We start from the raw sequence: 25077 nt of genomic DNA on the forward strand, positions 1-25077 counted from the left end.
TAATACAAGAAAATATTTTGGAAACATGCAGGAAAATAATGTACCTGGATCAATGAGAACTTCTTGTGCCCCTAAAAGGAGGAACAAAAATGATTTTTTTCAGCCTTAAATAGAGCCAGCAAAGTAAGTTCTTATAATGTTTTATAACATCAGGCTTGAACAAAATCATCAGATTCATCAGGGTTATCACTGCTGTTGTGAAGGACTACCAGTTATAATTCAAGTAGTCCCCATATGTTAAATCTCATTTTGTTAATAAATAAATGTCAAAGTCTATAAATTTGCAATGAGTTTTAAGACATACTAAGAAGAATTTCAGAATTTTCAGTGTATAATTTAAAGCCATATCTTTTCCCCCTTATCTTTATTGTTTTGGTTAGCAAGTTTCCATTACAGTCCACTTAGTATTAATGCCAGGACCTACAGTACTTAAATCTTCTTGTGGAAGCTCATTTAATCTGCACAATACTCTAGAATAAAATTTCCAAGTAATTTTATCCCTTTTAATTGTCATTCATTTCTCCCCATCTAATTTTCTGAATAATTGAGTCATGTCAAGCCAATAAGCCAGACTGTCCATGTAAGAGTACTGCAGAGTTGGATTACCAGCATGGAACACCTTGTGGCCCTAAACTTTGGTTAAACATGGCAAAAACAATTATTTTATCAGCAAGAAAGACCCTCCCTTCAGTTGACTTGCTCAGATTGCAGACAAGTGAAGCAGAGATTTAGATCTAGATTCAAGTATACACCAACACTTCACTCAGGTGTCATAATTCTGCCTGGGGAAAAAGCAACAAAATCAAGATCTTAGAATTCCCAACAAATAAAATCCAGTGGAGAAATCCAGACCAGCCAGTGACCTAAGCATAAAGCAATCCAGATTCATCTTGTTTGACATTCAAATTCCACAAATGACAGAGCACATCCAGATTTCCTAGCCAAGAGGAACTATGCAACTCAGAATCTTCCTTTACACTGAAGGCTGCACAGACACATCCAGGAATTCCAGGGGACACAGCCTAAACCTGTCCCCATGCAAACAAAAGGGTTCAGATACCTGAGAAATCAAAGCACCCTTTTCACAGAAAGGTTTGGAAAGGGATCTTAAAAACCATCAAACTCCAACCCCCTGTCCATGGGCACCTTCACCAGAGCAGATGGCTCAAAAACCCAACCTGACCCTGAGCCCCTCCAGGGATGGGCAGCCACAGCACAGAGCACAAGCTCAGGTGTATTTTGGAGCTTTCTTTCCAAAGCTGTTTCAATATAAAGCAGACACCCCCATCTGCTGAGCAGGTCCTGTGCTGCAGCCTAAAAATGCCAAAGGATGGAAATCACAAGGGATTCCAGAGGAAGATGTTTCTCTTGGCTGGATCTGGGCAGGAAACTTCATCCTGTGAAGGCTGAAGTGCAGGCACAAGAAGAGGTGCAATTCCAGGTACAAGGGGAAGCACTAAAGGTAACTCCCACATCTACATGCCTCAAAATCAGTACAACTTTCAGTTCCAAGTGTGGCATTTCTTTGTGCAGAATTTGGAATCCCTTTTTTTCTGGATTTATCCCACAGAAAGATACAGCAGAATTTGTTCCCCAGACTGAGCTCTGTCCTCACGAAATCAATTCCAGTGAAAGAGACTGTAACCAAAGGTGCAGTTTGAAAGGATTTCAAATGAAAGACACTGTAGAGTCAGGAATAGGTAAAAAATAGAAACTTTCAGAAAACTTTGTAGGAAAATGACATCACAGCAACAGCTGTTTGGCCAGAGGGAACTCAGCAGTTCACACCAAACACAGAGATCATAACTAGAGTTAGGGAACAGTATCTAATGGGCCACAAAGTAATATTTTTGTCTGCAAAGGATGACAAAAAAAACCTGTAATCAGTTTTTCTTCACAGAAAAGTCCTTTGAAAAATCTTGTCATATGAACCTAAAACATTTTTAAAGTACAACTACACTAACAAGTTTACAAACTGGACTTTGAAATACAAGACAACTTAAATAGAAACCAGCAATAATACACCCAAAATTAATTCAATTATTCTGATAACTGTGACTTTTTATCTTCTTTAGTAACCAGGAGTACCCATGACAAACAAGCAGATTGCAACATCTCCTGATAAATATTCATTGAAAAGTAGATAAAGGTCATTAACCAGGTGAAATTGTAACAGCCAATGTAAAATGCATTCATAGATCATGGGACCAAATGCACAGATTTTAATGACTAGGTATTGTATAAAAATTAGTATTCTGTCCTGAAATAAGGTAATTTTACTATCACAATTATCTGATTTCAATACACACAGTTCATAATAAAGGTAATGCAAAGCAAGTGTTTACTAGATTGTGACTTATAAAAGAATAAAGATGAGTGGTTGCTTCTTTAGATGAAGGAATTAATTCTGACCACATTGCACGAGAGAAAACACCAGCACTGAAACCCAGCTATGTTTCAGTGCTGAGTGAATGCATACACAGCAGCAGCTGTGCTGGGTTAGCCCACAGGCCTGTGTAGCTCCCATTAACCAATGTATTTCCATTTTCCTACCCCAGCCCAGCCTCTCCTGAAAGCCACAGAACCTTTCAGGAGTTGTAACACCACGTGACAAGTGTCAGGTTATGTGACAGGCTCATCTGCACAGCCACAGAGGGGTGGAGAGGACCAGTGACCATCAGCTGAGCCCCAACAACCAGATCAGAGCCACCAGAGCTGGGGAGTGAAGCCCAGAGCTGATCTGAGCTCTGGGGGGTGCAGCCCAGCTCAGTTACCCCAGAGCTCTCTGGATCCCTTACAGACAGACTGGGGGGTCACTGCTACAGGGATATGGGGCTCACTGGGGGGAAAGAACATCCTGGGATTGTACAAAATTCCTTCTGGGGTGCAGGGGATGAGCCAAAGACAAGCACAAGGAGGGACTGAGGCAGTTTAGGGACCAAGCATGGAAAAGCAGAGGGGAGTGAATGTGTGTGTGCTGGTCTAAGCACCAACAGCTGCAATGGGCTCTGCCCTCAGCCTTGGGGGTTGAGGTGCCAGCCCCTGGTGCAGAGCAGTGCCAGCTCCTGGACAGACTGAGGCTGTGTCTGTGCTCCCTGTGTGTTCTCCAGGCCTGCTGGGAATTCCTGCTCAGCCTCCTGTCTGCCTGGACCTGGGGCCATGGAGCTGCAGCAGCCTTGCCTGTCTCACACAGAGACACCAGATTGGCACCTCTGAATGCCAAGGAGTTCCATGGCACACCTGGAGGCTGGGTAACGAGTAACTCCTTTCACCTGCTTCTCCATCTGCTAAGCTCTGTTTGATGTCCTCCAGTTCTTCTCTTGAAACAAACACTGAACCTGTGATCCCCACCCATCCTTTTCCACAATGTTCACTGCATTACAGATTGTTCTCATATTTCTTCTCAGCCATCTCATTTGCAGTCCAAGAGTTTTGAAAAAGTATACTAAATCTTAAAAATTACATTGGTTTATTGGCATTTCATTTTAAAAAATCTATTTGTTACTCATTGACTTTAGAGTAGCAAAAAAACTCTGATAAAAATGTTCCCAACTTAATTCTTTTTAATACATGCAGCCCTGCCAGATCCTATTTTATGAAAACTGTCTGCCTCTCCTCCAGCAAAATTCAAACTAACACAGACACTACTAACAATCAGGTGAAGAAATCAAAAACTTTGCAATTCTTGCAAAGCATATGTGTTGTCATTAACACCAAAACAGAAAAATAATTGCAAAAATCTAAAAAAAAAATTCTTCCCCAAACCTCCCTCCTCTGATTAATGCTGTCATCTGTATAACTTTATAGTCAGGATGTAGGAAGAAGTTTTCAGATGTAGTGGCAAACAGAATGAACCAGAAATGCCATCCTTACCTGGCCTGTGCCTGTTGCCTGCCTCAGCAGACAGAGAACCTCCTTGGGCCCTGCGAGAGCCAACTTTACCCCCAGTGCCCCCTGGGTAGTGATAGATGACAGATGCTGAGCACAGCCCCTCCAGGGCAGCTGCAGAGAAAAGCAAAAAAAGCCAAAGGGTTAGTAGAGAAATTTGCAGGAAGTGAAGCATCCTGTGGTAAAGTCCATTTACACAAACAAAATGAAAAAAAGTGTCTTATGTATCTTACTTTTTTAGAAAAAAAGTATCTCATGTAGCATAGTTTCTATTTTAACATTATGTTATAACCTAAAACTATATTTAACACATTACTTAAGAAACTTAACACAGCATAACTCTCTAACATAACACATACCATATTCACTTTAATATTTGCGAAAAGCCAAAATAAAATATATATTTACATAAAATCCACATTTTCACACTTGGCATTACAAGTGCCACACGCAGTCGTACCTCCAAGCCAGAGGAAGTCGTTGACAGAGCGCAGCAGCTCCACTGCCATGTGGTAGTGCACCAGGGAATCCTGCAGCATGCCCGCCTGCAGGCACAGATCCCCCACGTGCTTCCGCATGCGGCCCTGGCAGCGCTTCTTGTAGTGTCTGCAACAGACAGGAGCAGCTCAGCAATCTGCTCTGGGCTGACAAACACCTCAAGTCAATTGCTTCCCTCCTTCATAGCAGATCAACGTGGATTTACTCTCTGCTTCTAAGCAAATATGAATGCTAACTAATGTCATGTGCAGAAGGAGCAACAATTTGAGGATATATTGGAAAAAGCAATGTATTACATGTTTGGGGTACACAGCTAGAGAGTCACATGCCCTGAAAATCTCCAAAGCAAGGTTCCTGCAGACTGCAGTGAGTATTTGGTTCCCTGTCCATAGCTGATATGCTGCTTTTTTGCTCATTGTTAAGCCAGGGTGGTCTCTTGTTCTGCCTTTTTCTTTTCCCTCAGCAAGGGATGGATTGTTCCTGTGCTTCCAGGAAGCTGTTCTTGAATAAATCCCACAACTCCAGGGATGCTTCCCATGGAATCCCTCACATTTTGGCTCTGAGCATATTAAAGGTGATCTTTCCCAAATCCTGCTCTGGGCCTCTGCCTCCTCTGCTGGGAGCCTCCCCACACACAGCCCAAAGGTATCGGGGGACAAACCCCCCCAGACCCCACAAACCTCCCCCTGCTTCCAGCCCCTTCTTTTAAAGGGATGATGAGTGAAAAAGCACCATCACTTCAGGCAACAGCTGACAGAGTTTCTCCTCCTACTCTTTTTCTACATGTTAAAATAAATGGTGATGTTCTTCCCAAATGAACAAAATCTACTGAATATATTCAACAGACACCTTGGTACAGCTGAACAGGCAACTTGGGCATGAATCTGTGTGACAAAGGCACTAATCCTACTGTTTTGTTTGGGGTTTTAGTACATTTTAGCTAAAGAAAAGTTTAAAAAGTAACAGATGCAAAGTAAGACTGGATTCAGAGAACACCTCATGGTTTAAGAGACAGTTCAGAACTCTGCTCTCCCAAATCCATGAACAATCCTCCTGCTATCCCTCCTGCAAAAGTATTCCCTGGCCAGAATGTTCTTGCACTATAATTATAAACTTGTTTCATGAGGAAGAAATTTAAATGTCAATTGAGATATTTTATTAATTTATTTATGTTATTTTCAATAGTATATCCTGTTGTTCTAACAGTACATCCAGAGAGGTATGAAAGTTTACTTTGCAAACATCACATCATGAGGAAAAATAGACTCTTCTTTCTTTGGATAGTTTAAACTAAAATAAAAGTCTATCAAAAATGAAAATTTAATTAGAAGAATTGCTGCAGATGCCATTCTTTACTGTACACATGAAATCCAAAGAATCTGGTAAAAATACAAAGAACCATCCTGGATTTACACAGTTGTAAACTCTGAGCTTTTAGATGTAGTGATATATTTTCAATTTAATTAATTTAACTTAAATTAAGTTGAACAGATTGCCCAGAGAAGCTGTGGATGCCCCATCCCTGAAGTGTTCCAGGCCAGCTTGGATGGGGCTTGGAGCAAACTGGAATAATGGAAGTGTCCCTGCCCATGGCAGAGGGGCTGGAAGGAGATGATCTTTAAGCTTTGTTCCAGCCCAAACCAGTGATTTTTTAAAATGGTACCAAGACTATTTGAACTTAACAACTTTAAACAAAAAAGAAACCCAAAAAACCCCTAAGGTAACACCCCCACTCCAGATGCTGAACTCTTATTCCCTGGAGTGAGACCAGAATATAAGAGGAATGCCAAAGTTATGGAATAAAACCAGTTTGGGGCAGTGGGGTTTTTTTTTTTCAAGAGATGAACTGAAATGTCACTGAAACAATCTCCATAAAGCACCTGAACCAACTGTGCTCATGAGGCCTGTAATGGAGAAATGCCAAAAGGAGAAGAGGCACAGAACATATGAAATGTAAGGGGAGGAATAAGGACATTCATTTATTTCCTTTAGATTTGAAGGCACAAGGGCCAGGAGGAATGGCAAGAACCCAAACAATTCCATGGCACTGGTTTATTTGCCTTCAAGGCTGTCAGTTTGGCTTGGGTAGTTCACACCACAGAGCCACATCTCTTCAGCCACCAAATAATGTCTCATTCCCTGCAGCTGGTTTGGAAAAAGGAGATGAAGAGAAAGGAACTGATTTATATGGACAGGGGACAGAAATTGAAAAAGAGAAGATATATAGAAGTACAGACAGTAGCCTTATAAAAACTGAAGAGAGAAGCTATCAGAACCAGTGTTATTGTCTACAAAAAAAAAAAAAAAAAAGGAAATAATAAAAGGAGACAAGCAATAGGTCTCCTATTGCTTCTCTCCATCTAAAAAGTTACAAATAATTCCTATATAAATGTTTGCCCTTTTCTGATCTAGCACACCATATTCACAATTGATGTGAAGGTGTTGACATTAAATGAAGCTCAATACAACTGTTGTTCTTCATCTTTCAGATGTGTCAGGAATTGAAATATTTGTCTTTTATTTTTCAACAAGTATGTATTTTATAGATATTTTAAGAATAAAAATGCAAGAAAATTCAATGTGAAAACTAAAGCTGCTCTGTATGAACTATGGAAGGGCACCAAATCTTACCAAGATTTCAGTCTGAGCTTTGAGTTATAGAAAAATAACTCCATCAAAAAGCCCCTTTGTAATCTGGAATCAGCATTGCACAGGAGAGTTTAAATTGGTTAAAAATCAGATTTTCCTACTCTCTGCACTCCAGAATGAAAATAACATTGTAAATGTTAAATTGCTTTAACTTTTTTTGGTTTTTTACAGCAGTGGTGGAACTGGGGAATCACTGTTTCCTTACCCAGCTCTAATTCCTCTCAAACTTGCCACTACTTCCAACTCCATCTCTTCACTTTCAAGCAATCTTTATGTTTAGGAATAAATTAAAGTTTTTATTCTCTCAAAACTGTACTTTAAAGCTTTCTTCCAGATTCTCCAGCTAGCAGATGATTGAGTTCATAAATATGAGTCATACAGCAAAGGAAATAGATGATGCCTGGCTCCTAAATCAGGACCTGATACCAAACAGTTTTGATCACACAGCCTCAGCACCTAATTCTGCTGCTGATTTATGCCCAGTCAATACATCTGAAGTTTGAAGGCATTTATTCACCCAGACATCAATAAATATTGCTCAAAAACCACTGTTCTTTGAGAAACTCTCCTTTATTTATAGAAAACCAGATAATTTATTCCTGGTGATGAAGAAATTTACTATCAATTATTCAAAAACTGAATTCACTCCACTTATTTTTAGGCTCTTCAAGGTATTGCCAAGACAGGATTCATCTCCAGTCCCTGCAAGTCACTGCCATCCTCTTGGAAAATATTTTCTCACTAATTATGGAGTAAGTTTGTACCAAACAAATGTATAAACTGTCTTAATTAGGCAGTCACAATTAAGTGCAGTGAATTCAATTTCTTCAAGTATGTCCAAAAAGACAAAAGGCAAAGACTGCATGGAAACAAAACCCACCCTCCACAGCCAGCAAAACTTAATTCACTTCACATTTGGGAAGCCTCTTTTTAAAAAAATCCACTATCTACAACATCAGGCCCTAAAAATCATGTCCAAGGGACTCATTGTTCCTTCTGTGCATCCTGAGGTGCAAATTTAATGGGAAAAATGTCCTATTGAATGTATATTCATATATATATATATATATATAAAAATATATCTCTCAGCAGAAAGTGATTGCTTATTTTAATACTGAGCTAGTTTTGCTTCACAGCTTTTGCTGAAGAACCTGAAAGTGAGAAGCTTACAGATATCTTCTCTCTGAATTATTTTTTGTTAAAACTCTGTTAAAATATTTCAGCTCTCTCCTGCTTAATCCCAATCTATTTAGGGACAGGAAGCCCACATAAATTAACAATTACTTCCTCTAGGATAAGAGGACAACTTTTCTCTGGGCCAGTTCCTTCTGCCAAGAGCAGCTCCTATTAATTTCTCCTCTAGAATATCATTTACAACATGAAATTTCAAAGAAGTACCCAAAGTCTCTCCCTACAAACTCTCTCCTGAGTGTGATGCACTCAGAAACATCCCCAGGGAAGGCAGTGCCACCTCCTGCAGGGCCACCCATGGAAAGCTCCTCTTCTGAAGGTCCTCACCACACAGAAAAATCCCATTGACTGCAAAACTACTTCAAAATCTTATTTTCTGAAGTTAGTTGGGTTAATGCTCTACCAAACACATTCTTATATTCACAGGAATCACCACAATCATGACCAGTGACCACTGCTACCACTGCAAAGTGGGGATAATAAATCTGCTCCAGGAATTATGCAGAACTAATTGATTTCCATTTCTGCTTTCTTTGCTCTATAGGACATGTGCTTTATTCTTTCATCTCCAGCTCTTTTCTAGGATCCCAGGAGAATTTTATGGAAAATTTACAGTGTTATATTTTAAGACAGAATTTATTTTCACTACAAACCATCCAGAAACAAGTTTGACAGAATTTCTGGATCCTCCAAATTTGGCTCAATTTACAAACAAGAAACATGCAAAATCAATTCTCAAAAGTGTATTCATGCAAAATGCTCCAACAAAAAATTTCCATCAAGTTCTACTAATTCCAGTTAGCATGCAGAGCTATAGAAATCACCAATCATAACATTATCCAGACTCCAAGAGACACAGCTACAGCACTGGATCAACTGCCAGAACTTTTGAATCTGGAAATCAAACACAGGCAGCAACAGCTTCATGGCTTTGGAGTTTAAAAAATAAAGCAAATTCCAGAGGCCAGCAGCCACCTAAGCAGACTAGGTGTGTCCTACAAAACAACTCAGCATCGCTACCAAATGTAATTGCCAAATGCGCCAAAAGGGGGCAGCTGCAGTGGGGAGGCTCCAGGCAGCGATTGTTTCTGTGTGTACTGAGAAAATAAAGATAAAAAGCAACACTGAAATGTGCAATGAAGGCGAAGTGAAGAGGCAGGACATGGGAAAAAAGCTAACTAATTTCAAAGATACACAATCACATCCTACCTTTTTAGACCCAACAACAAACTCACAGGGCAGTATGAGAGAAGAAGGGGGGAAAAAAAACAGAAAGGAACAGAACAGAAATTAGAAAGACAGAGAACAGAAAGGAAATTAACAGCCACATACATATACTGAGATCATCAGCTTTGATAAATCAGTGCACAAATCCCAGCTATGACACTTCTACAAACAGGGCCCTACATCCTCATCCCTTCACAGCATTAAATGATGCCAGTATTCAAAAAAGAAAGAGCCTAAGACACAAACTGATGTAAACAACATTAAAATGAGCTTATCCAAGTAGATTTCCAATCATACTTGTGCGTTTATTTTTAGCTGAAAACAGAAATAAAAGAGAAAACTTAAAACAAATGGGATTTTCAGTATTTCTGGCACATAAATTTCCCAGTTTTCAATTTATAGGATGTTTTTATCATCATGAGAACGTGTTTCCATCGTTCTCCATCAATCTCCCAGCCTCTACAACTATCAAGTGCAACTGATTTCAGAAACTTTTTCAACTATCCTCAGCAGCCCTGTGACCACATAAATATTTTATCCAATTTACAGATGAAGAAACATCTGTAAGAAAAGAAAAAATTAAATCAATTTGCCTAAAATCCCCACTGGCTGAATGCTCCAGGAATTAACCCAAGGTCAGCCTCTCAGTCCTACAATTTCTGTTTAACAGGACAACATTTCTTCAAAACATTTTAGGACTCAGCCCATTATTTTTCATATATAAAGTTCTCTACCAGCCAAAAAAAGTTTTTCCACACACAAAATTCAGTGACTTTTTGTATGCTGTCATCTCAGTCTCAGCTCTGGGAATGTGTCTCTCCTGCTCATTACACAAGCAACTTGCAAAAAAAACAAAGATCATCCTCAGTTTTCCCAAGAATTGCCTTATTTGAAATAATAATTCATCTTCCTAATTTATGAACTTTGCATCTTAAAATCCACTAATCAGTTGACTTCCGTGGCAATTATCATGCAACCAAGCTAATGAGAGTCTTCTAACTGGGTGAGGGAGAAGATCAGGCCTATATATAAAGTATTAACCTTAATATTTGTCCATAAACACTTGGAGAAGAGTACATTTTAAGATATAAACTATGTTCAGTAGTTTTAATTAGTCTCCAAATCATGTGATCAGAATTATGTGGCCCATGTAAATTCTCAACATATTTCCCTCAATTTATCATCCCAACAGCTCCAGGTTACAGCTGCATCACACATTTAATTACACCTTTGCTACGCATTGCCATTTAACTTCAATTTCAGAAGTTATAGGAAAATAGATGTTTATTTATCCTAAGTAGGTATCCACAATTACAGCAGCAGAGACATACCCTCTGTTACAAGAACAGTGTGTCTTCTCTGACATTTATTTAACAGAACATTTGTGGTTTTAAGTAATTGGCTGCACACTGACTGGGAGGTCAGGATACATTGTATACAAAAATTGAAAATAGACAGAAAGTTACAGAAAAGATCAAGGGACTTTCTTTGCCTTTAACCCTTCAGAAATTTCCACCTGTTCTAGAAAAAGCTGCTTCATTTGTCTCAGTCTCTCAATATCATCATGTTTTTATTTCTTTCTGTAAAATCATTATGCTGACAGGCTCAAAACCTACAAAGTAGCAAAAGTTGTTCTACCAGATGTACCCACTTCCTGCATTCAGACAACCCTGAGCCCTCCCTGATCAGAATTACACATCCACTCTTGCAAAAACAGAAACTGCTCTCTATTGAAGAAGGTCCTTCCTGGCCCTGTCTCTCCCTGGTCTGCAGTGCTTTCCCTTAATTACTCAATCTGTCACTACAGAAGGGAATGTGCTAAAATAAAATCCTGTGAACTGCAATCCAAGCAGCAAAAAACTCACAAATAATGAAATGCAATGTTACTGTCACTGGCTCACATCCAAAGGCTTTGGCTCGAAAGTATAGGTTAGTTTAATAAACTGATCTGAGTTCAACCTTATTCTATGGACCTGAGTTTGTGCTGTAGAACAGAGGGCAGAGGTGCATCAGGCTGCATGAAAGTGCCTAGAAAGGCTCCTGTGCAGAGAAGCTAGAAATACATTTTCATTCAGCTTTCTGAAGTTTTAATGTATAAATCATAAGTTTTATAACAATCAGAAGTACTAACTCCACAGCAAAACAGAACTGAAGAACTTTCTTACTACTGAACTGAAAAATTAGAATATTTAACCCCTTTTCCTTGAGCAGCTCAGTGCAGCAAACATTTCAAGTGCATCCATTGATCCAGACTCACTGAGAAGCTGTTTGGTATTCAAACCTGCCAGCAAGGTGTGTGCAGAGCTGAGGCGGTGATTAACTGTGGATAAACCCCTGTGTCCACAGGCAGGGGCACACACCCTCCATTCTGCCAAGAACTGAAGCACCACACTGAATCTGAATTCCTCACTGCAACAGCATCAAATACCTGCCTGGAGATGTGTGGGCACACACTCTGCTGTCACTCCATTTCCTCACCAGCCCAGAACTTCACAAGGAGTATTTCCCGCTAGTAACAGCACAGCCACTGCTCAGAAATTTGTCATTCATCTAAAAAACCATTTCCAAATCATAATTTTTTATAAGACACAACTGAACAGCAGAATTCATTCTGGTTTTGAGACTCTTGGCCGACAATTATCATTTGCTACCTATTTGGAACAGGAAATTTTGATTATATTCAGCCAAATTTCATTCAAACTGAGTAATGAATGACAAGATTCTAAAAAGGCTTGTCCAAACTTCTCAGTTTTACCACCCACGTGCAAAAAGCAGTAACACAGTAATTCATAGTGATAACTGAAGAATAGTGTGGGTACAAACAGGGACCAACAAGTCAGAGCCAGTTCAAGTGCTCACCAAAGAGGAGCAGGTCAATGAGGTACTGATGGTCCTTCAAGCCACCACAGATAATTTAACAAAAGCTTCAAACTAATTAGAAACCTGGAATGCTTTATTCCTGTTTCCAAGGCCAGGACCAGCAATGCAGGCAGAGCTGATTAATTTGATCTAAAAGCTTTACAGACCTGCCTGGACACCTCTGAGCTTTGACACACAATAAAAACCTCTGATATGAACACCACTATTTCCTGAGTTTTCATAGGGCTTCCCCACCTCTGTCTCTGCCAGGACAAAAGGTGGATGCTTCCATCCACTGGATTTGACTGCAAACAGCAGAGTCAAACAGATTTTGCACCTGCCTGTAGCTATCAAGCCAGAATTACTAATCCCTTGCAGAGGAGCTATGCAACACTCAAATCTGACAGATGAATATGCAAATGAGGAGGAAGGAAAAATGGGGGGATAAAACTCTAACATACAAAAAACCAAACAGTTAAGAAAACAAGACAGGTAAAAAGTGATAACAAATAATTACATGAAACAAAGAAGGACAGGAAAAGATGCTGGACTTCATTATCAAAATAAACAGCCATTGTCTATAGAATGAAAAAGTAGACAGAGGTTTCAAGAGAAAAAATACAGTAAGTAGGATAGTCAACTACTACTCAACATGATATAAAAAGTTTCATTGATCCTAACTGAATTTTTTTATTAATATTGTATATCTATAAAACATTGGAAGCTTTCCAGCAAAAAGTCTCATTAGAGCAGAATCTGTCAAACCACTCCTGTGACTTCTTCCTGCTATTTGATAAGCTTCATCAATTAAATGTATATATAAAAACAAGCTCAGAACATCAAATACAATGACACTACACATTAAATTCTCTTAAAACTACAGCAAGCAGACACAGAAAGATCAGGGCACAGCTCTGCTGGAACAAGGTTCACCCTGTCCTTTCTAATAGGCTTATCCTAAAGGCTGGCAAGTGCCACAGATGTGGTTTTTTAAGACCTGTGAGCTGACAAAAGCAGCTGCTTACCTACTGTCGGTGTCCAGACCTACGAAATCCTTCTTCTCAAAAGGGACACAGAGCAGGGGGATCTTGTCTCCAGACTTATCAGTGGCTCTGTCGAGACGCTTGGACTCCAGCACTATGAAGAGGGACTCAATAAAATCTTCTATTCTCTTCTCCACAGTCTCACACTCATCATAACTGGGATAAAAGGCGACATCTGTGCGGGGCTGCTCTGCAATCTCTCCTTGAAGCCCAAAGACAAACAAGCGGGAGTCATACAGAGTAGAACCATACATTTCCTTCTGAAGATGGAATTTTTCAAAAGTCTGAGGCCATTCCTTGGCTGAAGAGCACTCTGTGATGGTGATCAGCCCCACGACCTTGCGGTGAGTCTGAAAATCGCCCCACTCGTTGTTCTCCGGGGGGTAGTGGTGCCTGTAGCGGATGTAGAGCACTCGCTGCGAGTCGCGCACGTTCACCTGGCTCACAGCCGAAATGCGCTTGTAGATCCTGAAAAAGCTCTCTTCAGGGACAATGCCCACGGGCTGCACCACCACCAGGAGGGTCTGATGATCCTCAGCACACTGCATGTAGTCAGGAACACTCATTTTGCATCAGCTGCAGGCTACTGAAAGAAAAATGCAGATTATTTTTTAACCTTCAGAAGTGTACAGGGTTGTTGAATCAAACCGGGGCTTTTATGCTAAACATTTCTGCAGCCTGAATTTATGTGCTACAATACCACTGTTTCTTTCATTATTTTACTAAATCTTCAACCATGCAACCTACTGACATTACACTGTGCACAAGGAGTACTTTCAGTCACTTATCAAATAAAACTCTGTAAATAAGGGCTTTCCAAGTGAATCTCACTCCCTGTGCAGCTACACAAGTCTCTACCACAGCCACTGGGCAGAAATACCAGCTCAGGACAGCCTGTCAAACTCAGGCTCTTCAGTCCCATTTTACTGGGGAAATATGCAAAATTGTGTGGGGTAAGGTGTAAACAGGCACCAAATCACGATCGCCAAACTTTATACAGGCTGTCAGTGTTCACATGTGGCCAAGCAGAGGAAAATCAGGACCAGAACACCTATTTTTGAGGAAAAGCAAAGTCTTGCCTTCTCAAAACACACACAGGTAAGGACCAGGCAATGTTTTCTGCTTTAACATTTAAGTATTTAGAATCCCTTTTCTCTTGAGCTCTCTAAAATAAATTACTGCACTGCAGCTGAGTCTTGAATGAAGATGCACATCCCTGAATCCTTTTATGCCTGAGACCTCCTGGACCCCTCAGATCCCTTCATGAATTTCAAGTCCAAAGCCCTGAACTGTAAATACCACCAAAAAAACACAAACAAAACCTCAAACCTCCACAAAAACAAACACACGGACAAAACAAAACAAAACAAACTCAGCCCAGCTTTAGACTCGACACCATTGGTTTTACAAGCAGAACAACGAGTTCCGAGCTCGCAGGGACACAGGTGACAGAGAAACAGCTGCCTTGAGGAAAGGCTCCTCACAACTATGGACTGTAGCTCCCTTGTCCCACCTCACTGCCCGGGAACTGCCCAGCAGCCCCATCCCGGGGTGCAGCCCCATTCCCAGGGTACAGCCCTATTCCAGGATACAGCCCCATCCCCAGTGTGCAGCCCCATCCCAGGGTGCAGCCCAATTCCCAGGGTGCAGCCCCATCCCGGGGTGCAGCCCCATTCCCAGGATCAGCCTATCCCAGGATACAGCCCTATCCCAGGATACAGCCCCATCCCAGGGTGCAGCCCCATTCCCAGGGTGCAGCCCCATTCCCAGGATCAGCCCTATCCCAGGATACAGCCCCATCCCAGGGTACAGCCCCATTCCCAGGGTACAGCCCCATTCCCAGGATCAGCCCTATCCCAGGATACAGCCCCATCCCAGGATACAGCCCCATCCCAGGATACAGCCCCATCCCCAGAGTGCAGCCCCATTCCAAAGTGCAGCCCCATCCCAGGGTGCAGCCCCATTCCCAGGGTACAGCCCCATTCCAGGGCAGCAGCCCCATTCCCAGGGCAGCAGCACCGTCCTGCCACTTCCCCCAGCAGAGGCCGCAGCGGCTGGGAGCTCCCCCCTTTCCCTGTCCCCGAGCCGGCCAAGTTTAGCAGGGAAAAGGAATAAACTGCAGAAGAGCCAAGCGCAGCAGAGGCGCGGTGGAGGCGCACACCCCCCTGAGCCCCGTCAGGGACAGCGAAAGGCGCGGGGGAGCTGCTCTGGGGGAGCGGCTGCCGGGTGGCAACCGGGAAAGGTGCACCGACAGCCCGGCAAGAGCCGGTCTTTGGCTAGCGAGGGCGGGCGGTAACCGGGGAAAGGGCACTGACAGCCCGGGCGGGAACCACTTAGGACAGGGGGACGCGGCTGCCGGCAGGAGCCGGTCTGTGGGCAGCGAGGGCGGGCGGTAACCGGGGAAAGGGCACTGACAGCCCGGGCGGGAACCACTCTAGGACAGGGGAACGCGGCTGCCGGGCGCTAAGCGGGGAAGCGGCACTCACAGCCGGGACGGGGGGACGCGGCTGCCGGGCGGTAAGCGGGGAAGCGGCACTCACAGCCGGGACAGGAACCGCTCTAGGACAGGGGGACGCGGCACTCACAGCCGGGACGGGAGCCGGTCTAGCACAGGGGGACGCGGCTGCCGGGCGGTAACCGGGGAAGCGGCACTCACAGCCGGGACAGGAGCCGCCCCGCTGCCGCCGGAACTGACGGCAATGGCCGCTCCGCCCCGCATGCGCGGCGGGCCATGGCGGGAGAGTCGTGAGGGGAGCGCGGCGATTTTCCGCCGTCGTCCGCGGTGCTGCTCCCGGGGATTCTACAGGGACTGGGAGCCTGTGAACACGAGGCATTGCTCCAAGAGCAACGCAAAACAGGAGTGGACGAACGAGTGATTCACCTGGTGAACTTCAGCCGACTGTGTATGAAAACCTGCAGGGCTCTAGCTAAGCCCTTAGAACGAAGTGAGCCTTTCTGGCATTCCCAAATCCCGAAACTGGTCTGGTGTCATAGAATCATCCAGTCCAACTGTCAGCCCAGCAGTGCCACTGTAACCCCTGAACCACATCGCCAGACTCAGGTTTTCACCTGAAACCCTCCCAGGAATGGTGATTCCACCACCGCCCTGGGCAGTGTATTCCAATACCCGACTACCCGAACAATTTTTTTTTTTTCTTATCAGCATCTCCCCTCTCTCATCTTAAGTCCATTTCCACTGGTCCTCACACTGCTGGCACAGCAAAAGAGGCCAGCCCCGGCTCATTACAAGCTCCTTTGAGGTAATAGTAGAGAGCGATGAGGTCCCTCCTGAGCCCCATCAAGAAGAGAGAGATCTTCCTCTGAGAGGATTTCTCAGTCACGTAGCTTAAATGGCAAAATCTTGAAGACTCTGGAAGTACAAAAAATCCAGAAGAATGAGCCTTGTATGAGAGTTCAGGTGAATTTCTGGTGGAGGATGTGGGAACCTTAATGATGCAAGTGTGAGATGCTGCATGTGGATAACCAAACCCCAATATCAGCACAGGCTGGGGAATAAGTGGGTTGGGAGCAGCCCCACCAAGAAGGACGTGCGGGTGCTGGTGTGTGAGAGGCTGGATGTGAGCTGGCCATGTGTGCACTTGCATCCAGAAAGCCAAACATGTCCTGGGCTGATCCCACAGTGTGGGCAGCAGGTGAGGGAGGGGGTTCTGCCCCTCTGCTCTGCTCTGGTAAGACCTCACCTGCAGTGCTTCATCCAGGTCTGGAGTCCCCAACACAAACAATTTCTTGGAGCAGGTCAAGAGGAAGCCATGGAAGTCAGAAGGCTGAAGTGCCCCCCTGTGGAATCAGCCTGAGAAAGTTTGGGTTGCTCATCCTGGAGAAGGGTCCAGGGACCTTCTTGCAGCCTTTCATAAGGGGCCATGCCATGACTTAAACTAGTGGCACTCCAACAAAATAACTTCAATAGAACTCACAGTGTTTGAAAAATCTGGATCAACAATTGCATTTAGGTAGAATCAGAGAATCATTTAGGTTGGAAAAGAATATCATCAAGTCTAACCTAGTACTGCCAAGGCCACCTCTAAACCATATCCCTAAGAGTTCCATCTACATGGCTTTTATATCCCTTATGAGATGGTGACTCAACCACTTCTCTTGGCAGATGGTACCAATGCTTGAAAACCCTTTTGGTACAGAAATTTTTGCTAATATCAAATCTAAACCTCCCAATGACACAACTTGAGGCCATTTCCTCTTGTACCATCACTTGTTACTTGGAAGAAGGGAGTAACCCTTACCTCTTTTCCAGGTCTCCTCAGCCACTGTGGCACAAGCTGTGGGCTCCAGGCAGGTCTCTCTGCTCCTCTTGGTTTTCCCCAGTTTGACACATGAGGAAAAACAGCAGCATAAAATGAACTGAACAAGCTTTAGCCTTGACCTTCAGTTATCTTCTAAAAAATGGACAAAAGTTCCCAGAGGGAAAGGAGCTGGAGAGATGGCAGCACCAGCTGGCCCTCAGAGTCTCAGACAGAAGCTGACCAAGCCCAACAGCAGCACGGCCTTAGGGCCAGGGAGGGATGGGGAGGGCTCAGCCCAGTCACTCACAGCCTCCCCTCCTGCCAGGGGCAGCTCCTGCTCCTTTTGTCCCTTCTCTGGGACACAGTGACTCACAGAGGCACCTACACCTGGCCAAGCTCTCAGCTGGCACAGGGGAAAAGAGCAGCTCTGAGGAGCTCAGAGGGTCCTTCACCTGTGTCTTCCCACCACCATGCTCAATGCCCTCAGAAATTCTGGCAGTTTGATGAGGTTTATTTGTATATTGAAATAATTAGATACCCCAGTAGTATTTTTAAGAAATGTGCTGGAGCAATGTCAGCTGTCTCCACAAGATGTCACAAGACAATAAGGATGAAGAAAGAAACCAATCCTTCCAGACATCCAGGCAGCATTTCAGGATATTTGTGCTTCCTTTCATATATAACATACATACAATTGTCAGTTTTCGGCTGTTTGAAGGGCCTGGAAAGGCCCGGAGTGGCCTTGGGGCAGCCCGCGTATCAAAAGACGAGAAGAGGCTTCAGTTCTTCTTTCTGTTTTTATGTTTATTAATTGTTTATCTAAAAGATTTTCTTTCAGCCCGACAGAGGTCTGCTCAGCAGTCAGCCATGAGCACACTGTGTAGTCCTCCGGACAGTCACCTATCTTTATACCCATGGTTACATGTACAATATTTATCATTTTTCCCCAATCCTTTTTATTTTTATTGTCCGGTGCACTTTCAGTAACGACCAATCCCAAAGTGCCACCATCATCACAGAAGATGGAGGAGAAGAAGAAGAAGAAGAAGAAGGACAGGACACGCCCCAATTCCTCCATCTTACTTCTCTAAACCCCCCTGTACATAAATCCTAAACCCTGTGTCTCACCCTCTAATTAACTAATCCCTTCACCATTCACCCCGGTGAAGTCCTCCTATCCTCATACAGGTGTCGTCTCCCGTGTAGGATCAAAGTCCAGCCACCAGACACTTCTGGCAACATTCCAGGACTCCCGAGCCCCCAAGGGTGGTCTCGGTGGCTCGGCACCTCAGTCCTGGGGTGCTGAGATCCCACATACAATGGCTCACATAAAATATAATCTCAAAAGGATTATACAGCCTAAGAGATAGAGATTATCTGCAATAGCTAACTATAAATTATGTCCCCAAATGCAGGAATTTTGGAATTTATCATATACTGTTGTTATCCTTGCACTTCCAACTGTTCATGGTGTTATATTTTATCAATAAATCAGTATCATCTGCAGGCTTCGCCTTATGTACTTGGCAAATTCTGTATAAAAAAGTAACATTCAGTCAATAAACTCCCTGTGTTTTCCATGTAATGATTCTTTGTGGGTACATTCCTTTCTCCCCTAAATTCCTTGTGAATTATTATTCTGTATTCTGGAAAACGTCTGCTCTTCTCTCTCATATTAAGTGGAGATTATATAGTGGCCTTAGCAGATTTCTTACCAACACAAACCATCAGGCATGTTGTTTGTAAAGCATACTGGAAACTTTTTGATTGAAACCATTAATGAATTAATGCAAACAATGTGTCATCACTTCTGGAAGTGCTCACTCACCCTGCAGCTCTTACCCAAACAGGTGCAGGCAAACTTCTGGAGCAAACACTCCCAGCACCAAAACCCCATCCACAAGCACATTACAACTTTCCTATGCAGCAGGCCCACAGTGTAAACGTGGGGAATGTGTTAATAATGAAGATACAGCCCCATCATCACTTCATAGCCTACACGTGCCCTCCATACCTCCCCCACAGCTCTGACAAGTGTCAGGATGACCAGACACATTCCCTGGTGCTGCACTACAGCTGCAGAGGTGTTGAGCAGCCTGTAATTACAGCTTGAGTTAACAGCTTTGTGAGCAGTGGCCTGTAATCGGGATACACACAGGAGATGCCCAGTTTCCATTAAAAACAAGCTCCCCACCCTCCTGTGCCAGCCTGGGGCTGAGGGGCCATGATGAGAGCTGAGGAAGGGGAAGCCCCAAGGCTGATCCTGCCTGCCCTGGGGCAGCAGGAACCCACCCAGGTGGGAAGAGTGACTGGAAAGCTGCTCAGCACAAAATGACCTGGTGGAAAAGGACCTGGAAGTGCTGGTTGGCAGTGGCTGAACATGAGACGGTATGTGCCCAGCTGGCCAAGGAGGCCTCCTGAGCTTCTGTGCCAGCACCAGTGTGGCCAGCAGGACCAGGGCAGTGACTGTCCCTCTGTGCTGGGCTCTGGGGCTGCCACACCTCAAGTGCTGTGTCCAGCTCTGGGCCCATCAATTTAGGAAGGACACTGAGGTCCTGGAGCATGTCCAGAGATGGGACACAACACCGGTGAAGCGGCTGGAGCACAATTCTGAAGAGGTGCAGCTGTTTAGCCTGGAATAAAGGAAACTCAGAGGTGTGACCTTATCACTCTGCAGCCACCTGGTGATCGGTCACAGGCTGGACTCGATCATCTCAGAGATCCTTTCCAGCCTATTTGCTTCTGTGATTCTATGAAGGAACTCGCAGCCGCCGCAGCCTCAGCTCGCCCGGGTATCCCCGGGCCCGCTGTCTGCCCGCGGCGGGGAGGAGAGCGCCGGCGGGGCCGGGGCTGCTGCAGAGGGAGCGTCCCTGTGTGAGCGTCCCTGTATGGCAGGGAGATGCAGGGAGCTGTAGTCCCGGCTGGAGGCGGGTCCCTGTGCGGGCTCCGGTGCTCTAGGGAGCTGTAGTCCGGATAGGTGGCGAGTCCCTCCCGGTGCTGCAGGGAGCTGTAGGGAGCTGTAGTCCCGGCTGTGGGCGGCTCCCCGTGCTGTAGGGAGCTGTATTCCCGGTGCTGTAGGGAGCTGTAGTCCCGGCTGCGGGCGGCTCCCGGTGCTGTAGGGAGCTGTAGTCCAGATCTCAGTGCTGCAGGGAGCTGTAGTCCCAGTGCTGTAGGGAGCTGTAGTCCAGATCTCGGTGCTCTAGGGAGCTGTAGTCCAGATCTTCGTGCTGTAAGGAGCTGTAGGGAGCTGTAGTCCCGGTGCTGTAGGGAGCTGTAGTCCCGGCAGCCGCCGCCTACAGCTCCCGGCGGGCCGTGCCCTCGCTGCCGCTGGGACGGGCTGAGATGGCGGCGGCGCGGCTGAGCGGCACCGAGCACCGTCTGGTGTCGCTGCCCCTGTCGCGGATCCGTGTCATCATGAAGAGCTCCCCGGAGGTGTCCAGCATCAACCAGGACGCGCTGTTCCTCACGGCCAAGGCCACGGTACCGGCTCAGCCTGCCCTGCCCTCGGGCCCCCCGCGCCTCCCGTCCCCGGCTGAGGGGCCTCTGCCCTCGGAGCGCTGCCGCGGCCCGGGCCGGGTTCCCGCTCCCCTTCTCTGCCCGCATCCCGAGTCTAGAATCACAGAATGGTTTGTGTTGGAAGGAACCTGTAAGAACATCTCTTTCCAAAGCCCTGCCACGGGCCGGGACACCTTCCACTGTCCCTGGTTGCTCCAAGCTCCGTCCAGCCTGGCCTTGGAAGCTTCCCGGGATGGGGCAGCCACAGCTTCCCTGGGCAACCTGCGCCAGGGCCTCACCACCCTCGGAGGGAAGAATTTCTTCCTAATATCTGATCTAAACCTGCTTTCTGTCAGTTTGAAGCCATTCCCCCTTGTCTTGTCACTACATGCCCTTGTAAATAGTCTCTCTCTGTCTTTTCTGTAGACTCCCTTCAGGTACTGACGTTTAATCAGTCTCTGCACTCAGTGTATGTGCAGTTAAATATGGTGCTTCTGCCTTTAGATAGGGATCAATGATATGTTTGAATTCTTAGTCTGACTATTACTAATTTCTGTTTTCATTTTTTAGGAGCTTTTTGTTCAGTATTTGGCTACATACTCCTACAAACACGGCAGAGGGAAGGAGAAGAACGCTCTGACGTACACTGACCTGTCTCATACAGCAGAAGAGTGTGAGACCTTTCAGTTCCTTGCAGGTATTGCTAACACAAGGGTAAATCCAGTGTCTGCTTTGGAAAATAAAATCTTGCTCTTAATGCTCTGTTTTGTGAGAACCCAGTTCTCCTACTGGTCATTGATCTCCTGGTTAGCATTCAACTGGAATTCATAAACTACTTCCCTGAAAACATTTCTTTGTGAATGGGGATATTTCTGCTCCCTCTAGATTATACAGTTACACTGTATACAGTTCTCAGGATATTGCCTTTAGCATTTCCTAAATTGCAGCAGTTCCATCTGAAAGCTTTCAGCCTGTGGAAGAAGGGTATTGTGCATCTTTAGGTGAGAAGTTATGTGGACGAAAAATGACACATAGGAATCTATAAGTTATGGTCCCTCTATGCTTCTAGATACACACACACATTTTTACTGATACTTGGATTTTATATTAATGGCTCATTGGATCTAAGGCAGTTGAGCACTCTGTTTTATATCAAATAATTTACATCAGCAGACAGTAAAAGTTGCCAGTAATCAGTCATGAAATAGAGTCCTTATCTTTGGTTACTTGTGCCATAAGTGGGTAACTCCCTCCTACTCTTACAGCAGTGTGTGAGTCAGGCTGACTTACCTGGTTATTCACCTAAGGTTTATTAAAAATATTAATATTTCTTTTTTACTTCATTTCTTCAGTGGTTTGGATACAACAGTATTAACAATGCAATGCAAGTATTGAAATAGATAATAAAAGCAGCAATTCTGCCTTTCAGATATCTTGCCAAAGAAGATTCTAGCTAGCAAATACCTAAAAATGCTTGAAAAAGAAAAGCGAGATGGAGAAGTGAGGGAAGATGATGATGAGGCTGAGGAGGAAGAGGATGAAGATGAAGCTGTTGGTGACAGTGTTGGATCTTAAGGCCAATGGAGAATTGTTTCATAGTTGATCCATTTTTCTATTGTATAAAGGATGTTATTTTTGTGACTGAGAATCCAGATGCTGGATGTATTTTTACACTGAGCCATCTGCTTTTGCTTTAAGAAGTTTAGAAATTGAACTTTATACTCGTTGGAGAATGGAATTCTTCCCTCAGAAACACAGTGGGGTAGGAAGAGACAGTGCAAACCTGACAGCAGAGCTTGGTCAGGTGATTTGAAATGACTTTGTCAGACAATCATTACCCAAATTGAAAATTTCTTACAGGCAGCTTTCAGTTCAAAAGCTCCAGAAGTGGACCAAGTCCATTAAAAAAGTCTGTGAAAGCAGCCATGTGGGAGAGGAGGAGATCCATCCCAAGAGCTAATGGTGGTTCTGTAGCTGTGGTGGTAAATGGGGTAGGAAATTATGTAAATGTGTGCATCCAGAACCCTCTTCTTGAATGAACTCCAGTTCTGCAGTGTCTCTTGCCAAAATGCACATTGAAGTCTGTTAATTGTGGGTTCTTGAGAAAGAGCAGCTCCTTTACCATGTGAGTGACAGAGATGGATTTTTCATTTGGTTTTGGTTTGCTCTTCTTTTTGTACTACAGGAATGGCAACCATCCTGTGTGGAACTTTACATGCAACTTTTAAAAATAAATGTTTTGTATGAAAACTTGACAATGGATGCAGAAACTTCCTGTAGTTCTTTCCAGTTTCAGTCACACATGTGGTCAGTGTGGCAATGTCTGAGAGAGAGAAGTGACCAAGATCTGTCCCCAGGGGTGAAAAAAGCCCCAGGTAAGCAAGGGAATGTTTAACAGGTAATAAAAACCTCCCACTCCAAAATCAGCCAGGAATTTGTGTCAAGGGCATGTTTAAGAGTTACCAGAACTGAACAGGCACAACCACACTCAGCTTCTCTTAAAACATAGCAGGGAGCTCCAGCACATCCACAATCCAGCACATTCCATATTCTAAGAAAGCTTAGGCAGGTAGGGCCAGGGACTGGCAGAGCTCCTGAGCCACACCAGAAATGCCCCTGCTGTTTTAACTGAGCAGAGGATGCTGCACTGTAAGAAATGTTCCTGAAGTTGCCATAAATGAAAATCAGATTGTACCAGGAATTCTGCAGTGAGTGCTGAGTGGGGCTGGATCCCTGGGAAATTCCCAAGTGTAAAGGCAGAACCAAACCATTGTTCCAAGAGCTGGTTTGTGCTTTTTTATTATTAAAAGTGCATGGAGATGGGTGGAAAACTGAGTGTGGAAATCTGGTGGGGGGAGGAGGTGCCAGTTTTTTGAGAAAGAAAAAAGATCCACCAGCACAAATTTGCACAGTGAATTTATATCAGAAACAGGGATGAGGGCAACAAGCAAATACCTGAACCATGGATGGGTCAAACCAAAGAGAGGAAAATCCTCAAACAACCCTCAGGGGTCTGAGCACAGCCCCATCCCTGCACCATGGGAGAAGGGAAAAGGGACTGGGAAAGGGGTGGAAGATGTTCTAATTCCACCTAATTTGTCAGTAAATGATATTTTCCCTCCAGTCACATCTGTTTTGCCCATCACAGCAACTTTTCAGTGACTTCACTGTCTATTCCTCAGCCCTTGAGCTTTTTAATCCTATTTTCTCCCTCTGTGCAAACTGCATCATTTAACAGGAGCTTCCTCAAAAGTGACCAAGGTATCTTGACCTGTTTAAGATGTTCTGGGATTTTAGGCAGTGGATCACAGGCCAAGGAACACTTTTGGATTATAGGTGTTTCTATCATTTTCCCCCCCACAACACCAGCTTGTGAGACCCCTCCCCAGCCCAGCCAATGCAGCTCAAAGGACATGAAGTTCCCTAAACGTGCCAAAATGACAAAAGAACTGTGGTTAGTAAGCATAAATCACCACATTTCATCCCTCTCAGAAGTTTCCTGTGGGATGATGAACATACTCTGTGAATTCCTGAGCCCAGAAGAATGTGCACACCCTTTTGGATTCATTCAGCCAGAATCCTCCATGGGAACTTCAGAGCTGCCAAAATTTGCCACAGCCCTCTCCAAGGCCCTGCAGCTGCCAAAGCTCATTGCCATCAAACCAGTGAAGGGTTATTTGTTTTCCCCAAGAGCCTGACCCAGAGCAAAACCTCATCCAATTCAAAGTGTGTTTCAAAAAAACAATGGAAAAAATAAAGGGAAGAGACAGCTCTGACAGTATTTCATATTTACTGAGTAAAACCAATCTGTGTCTGCAGGGTTGGGCTCCCAGAGGAAGCTCCTTGGCATCCTTGCAATTCTGTTGGATGCTTTATAGTCACCACCAGGTGCTACATTTTCTTCATTTAAAAATTGATCACTGTAGGGATTCACTCAGAAAGAAAAAAATAAAAACCAAGAATTTCAG

At 44.3% G+C, this 25077-nt stretch overlaps 2 protein-coding genes across 6 annotated transcripts in view; one reads left to right on the plus strand and one right to left on the minus strand.

Annotated features, from left to right (window-relative positions):
- Positions 1-16059, minus strand: part of TRAPPC9 (trafficking protein particle complex subunit 9) — a 453504-nt gene extending 437445 nt beyond the window's left edge. The window contains exons 1-6 of one of the 5 annotated variants that reach the window (XM_064706725.1): positions 15941-16059; positions 13338-13941; positions 9436-9456; positions 4349-4494; positions 3874-4002; positions 45-71 (exon numbers count right to left, since the gene is read on the minus strand). In XM_064706725.1, the coding sequence (XP_064562795.1) occupies positions 45-71; positions 3874-4002; positions 4349-4494; positions 9436-9456; positions 13338-13921 (907 nt within the window). In that variant the 5' untranslated portion in view covers positions 13922-13941; positions 15941-16059. Of the gene's footprint in view, positions 1-44; positions 72-3873; positions 4003-4348; positions 4495-9435; positions 9457-13337; positions 13942-15841 lie in introns of all 5 variants that reach the window. The other 4 variants (XM_064706726.1, XM_064706728.1, XM_064706727.1 and 1 more) reach the window with 4 other exon arrangements.
- Positions 16060-20848: 4789 nt separating this feature from the next.
- On the plus strand, positions 20849-23379 carry CHRAC1 (chromatin accessibility complex subunit 1). The gene is made up of 3 exons (XM_064703631.1): positions 20849-21094; positions 21680-21806; positions 22539-23379. Exons 1-3 carry the CDS (start codon positions 20957-20959, stop codon positions 22682-22684), a joined length of 411 nt encoding a protein of 136 aa, XP_064559701.1. The 5' UTR covers positions 20849-20956; the 3' UTR covers positions 22685-23379.
- Positions 23380-25077: the final 1698 nt, after the last annotated feature.

The sequence above is a fragment of the Zonotrichia leucophrys genome, chromosome 2 (assembly GCF_028769735.1).
Source record: "Zonotrichia leucophrys gambelii isolate GWCS_2022_RI chromosome 2, RI_Zleu_2.0, whole genome shotgun sequence".
In the NCBI taxonomy this organism is placed as follows: domain Eukaryota; kingdom Metazoa; phylum Chordata; class Aves; order Passeriformes; family Passerellidae; genus Zonotrichia; species Zonotrichia leucophrys.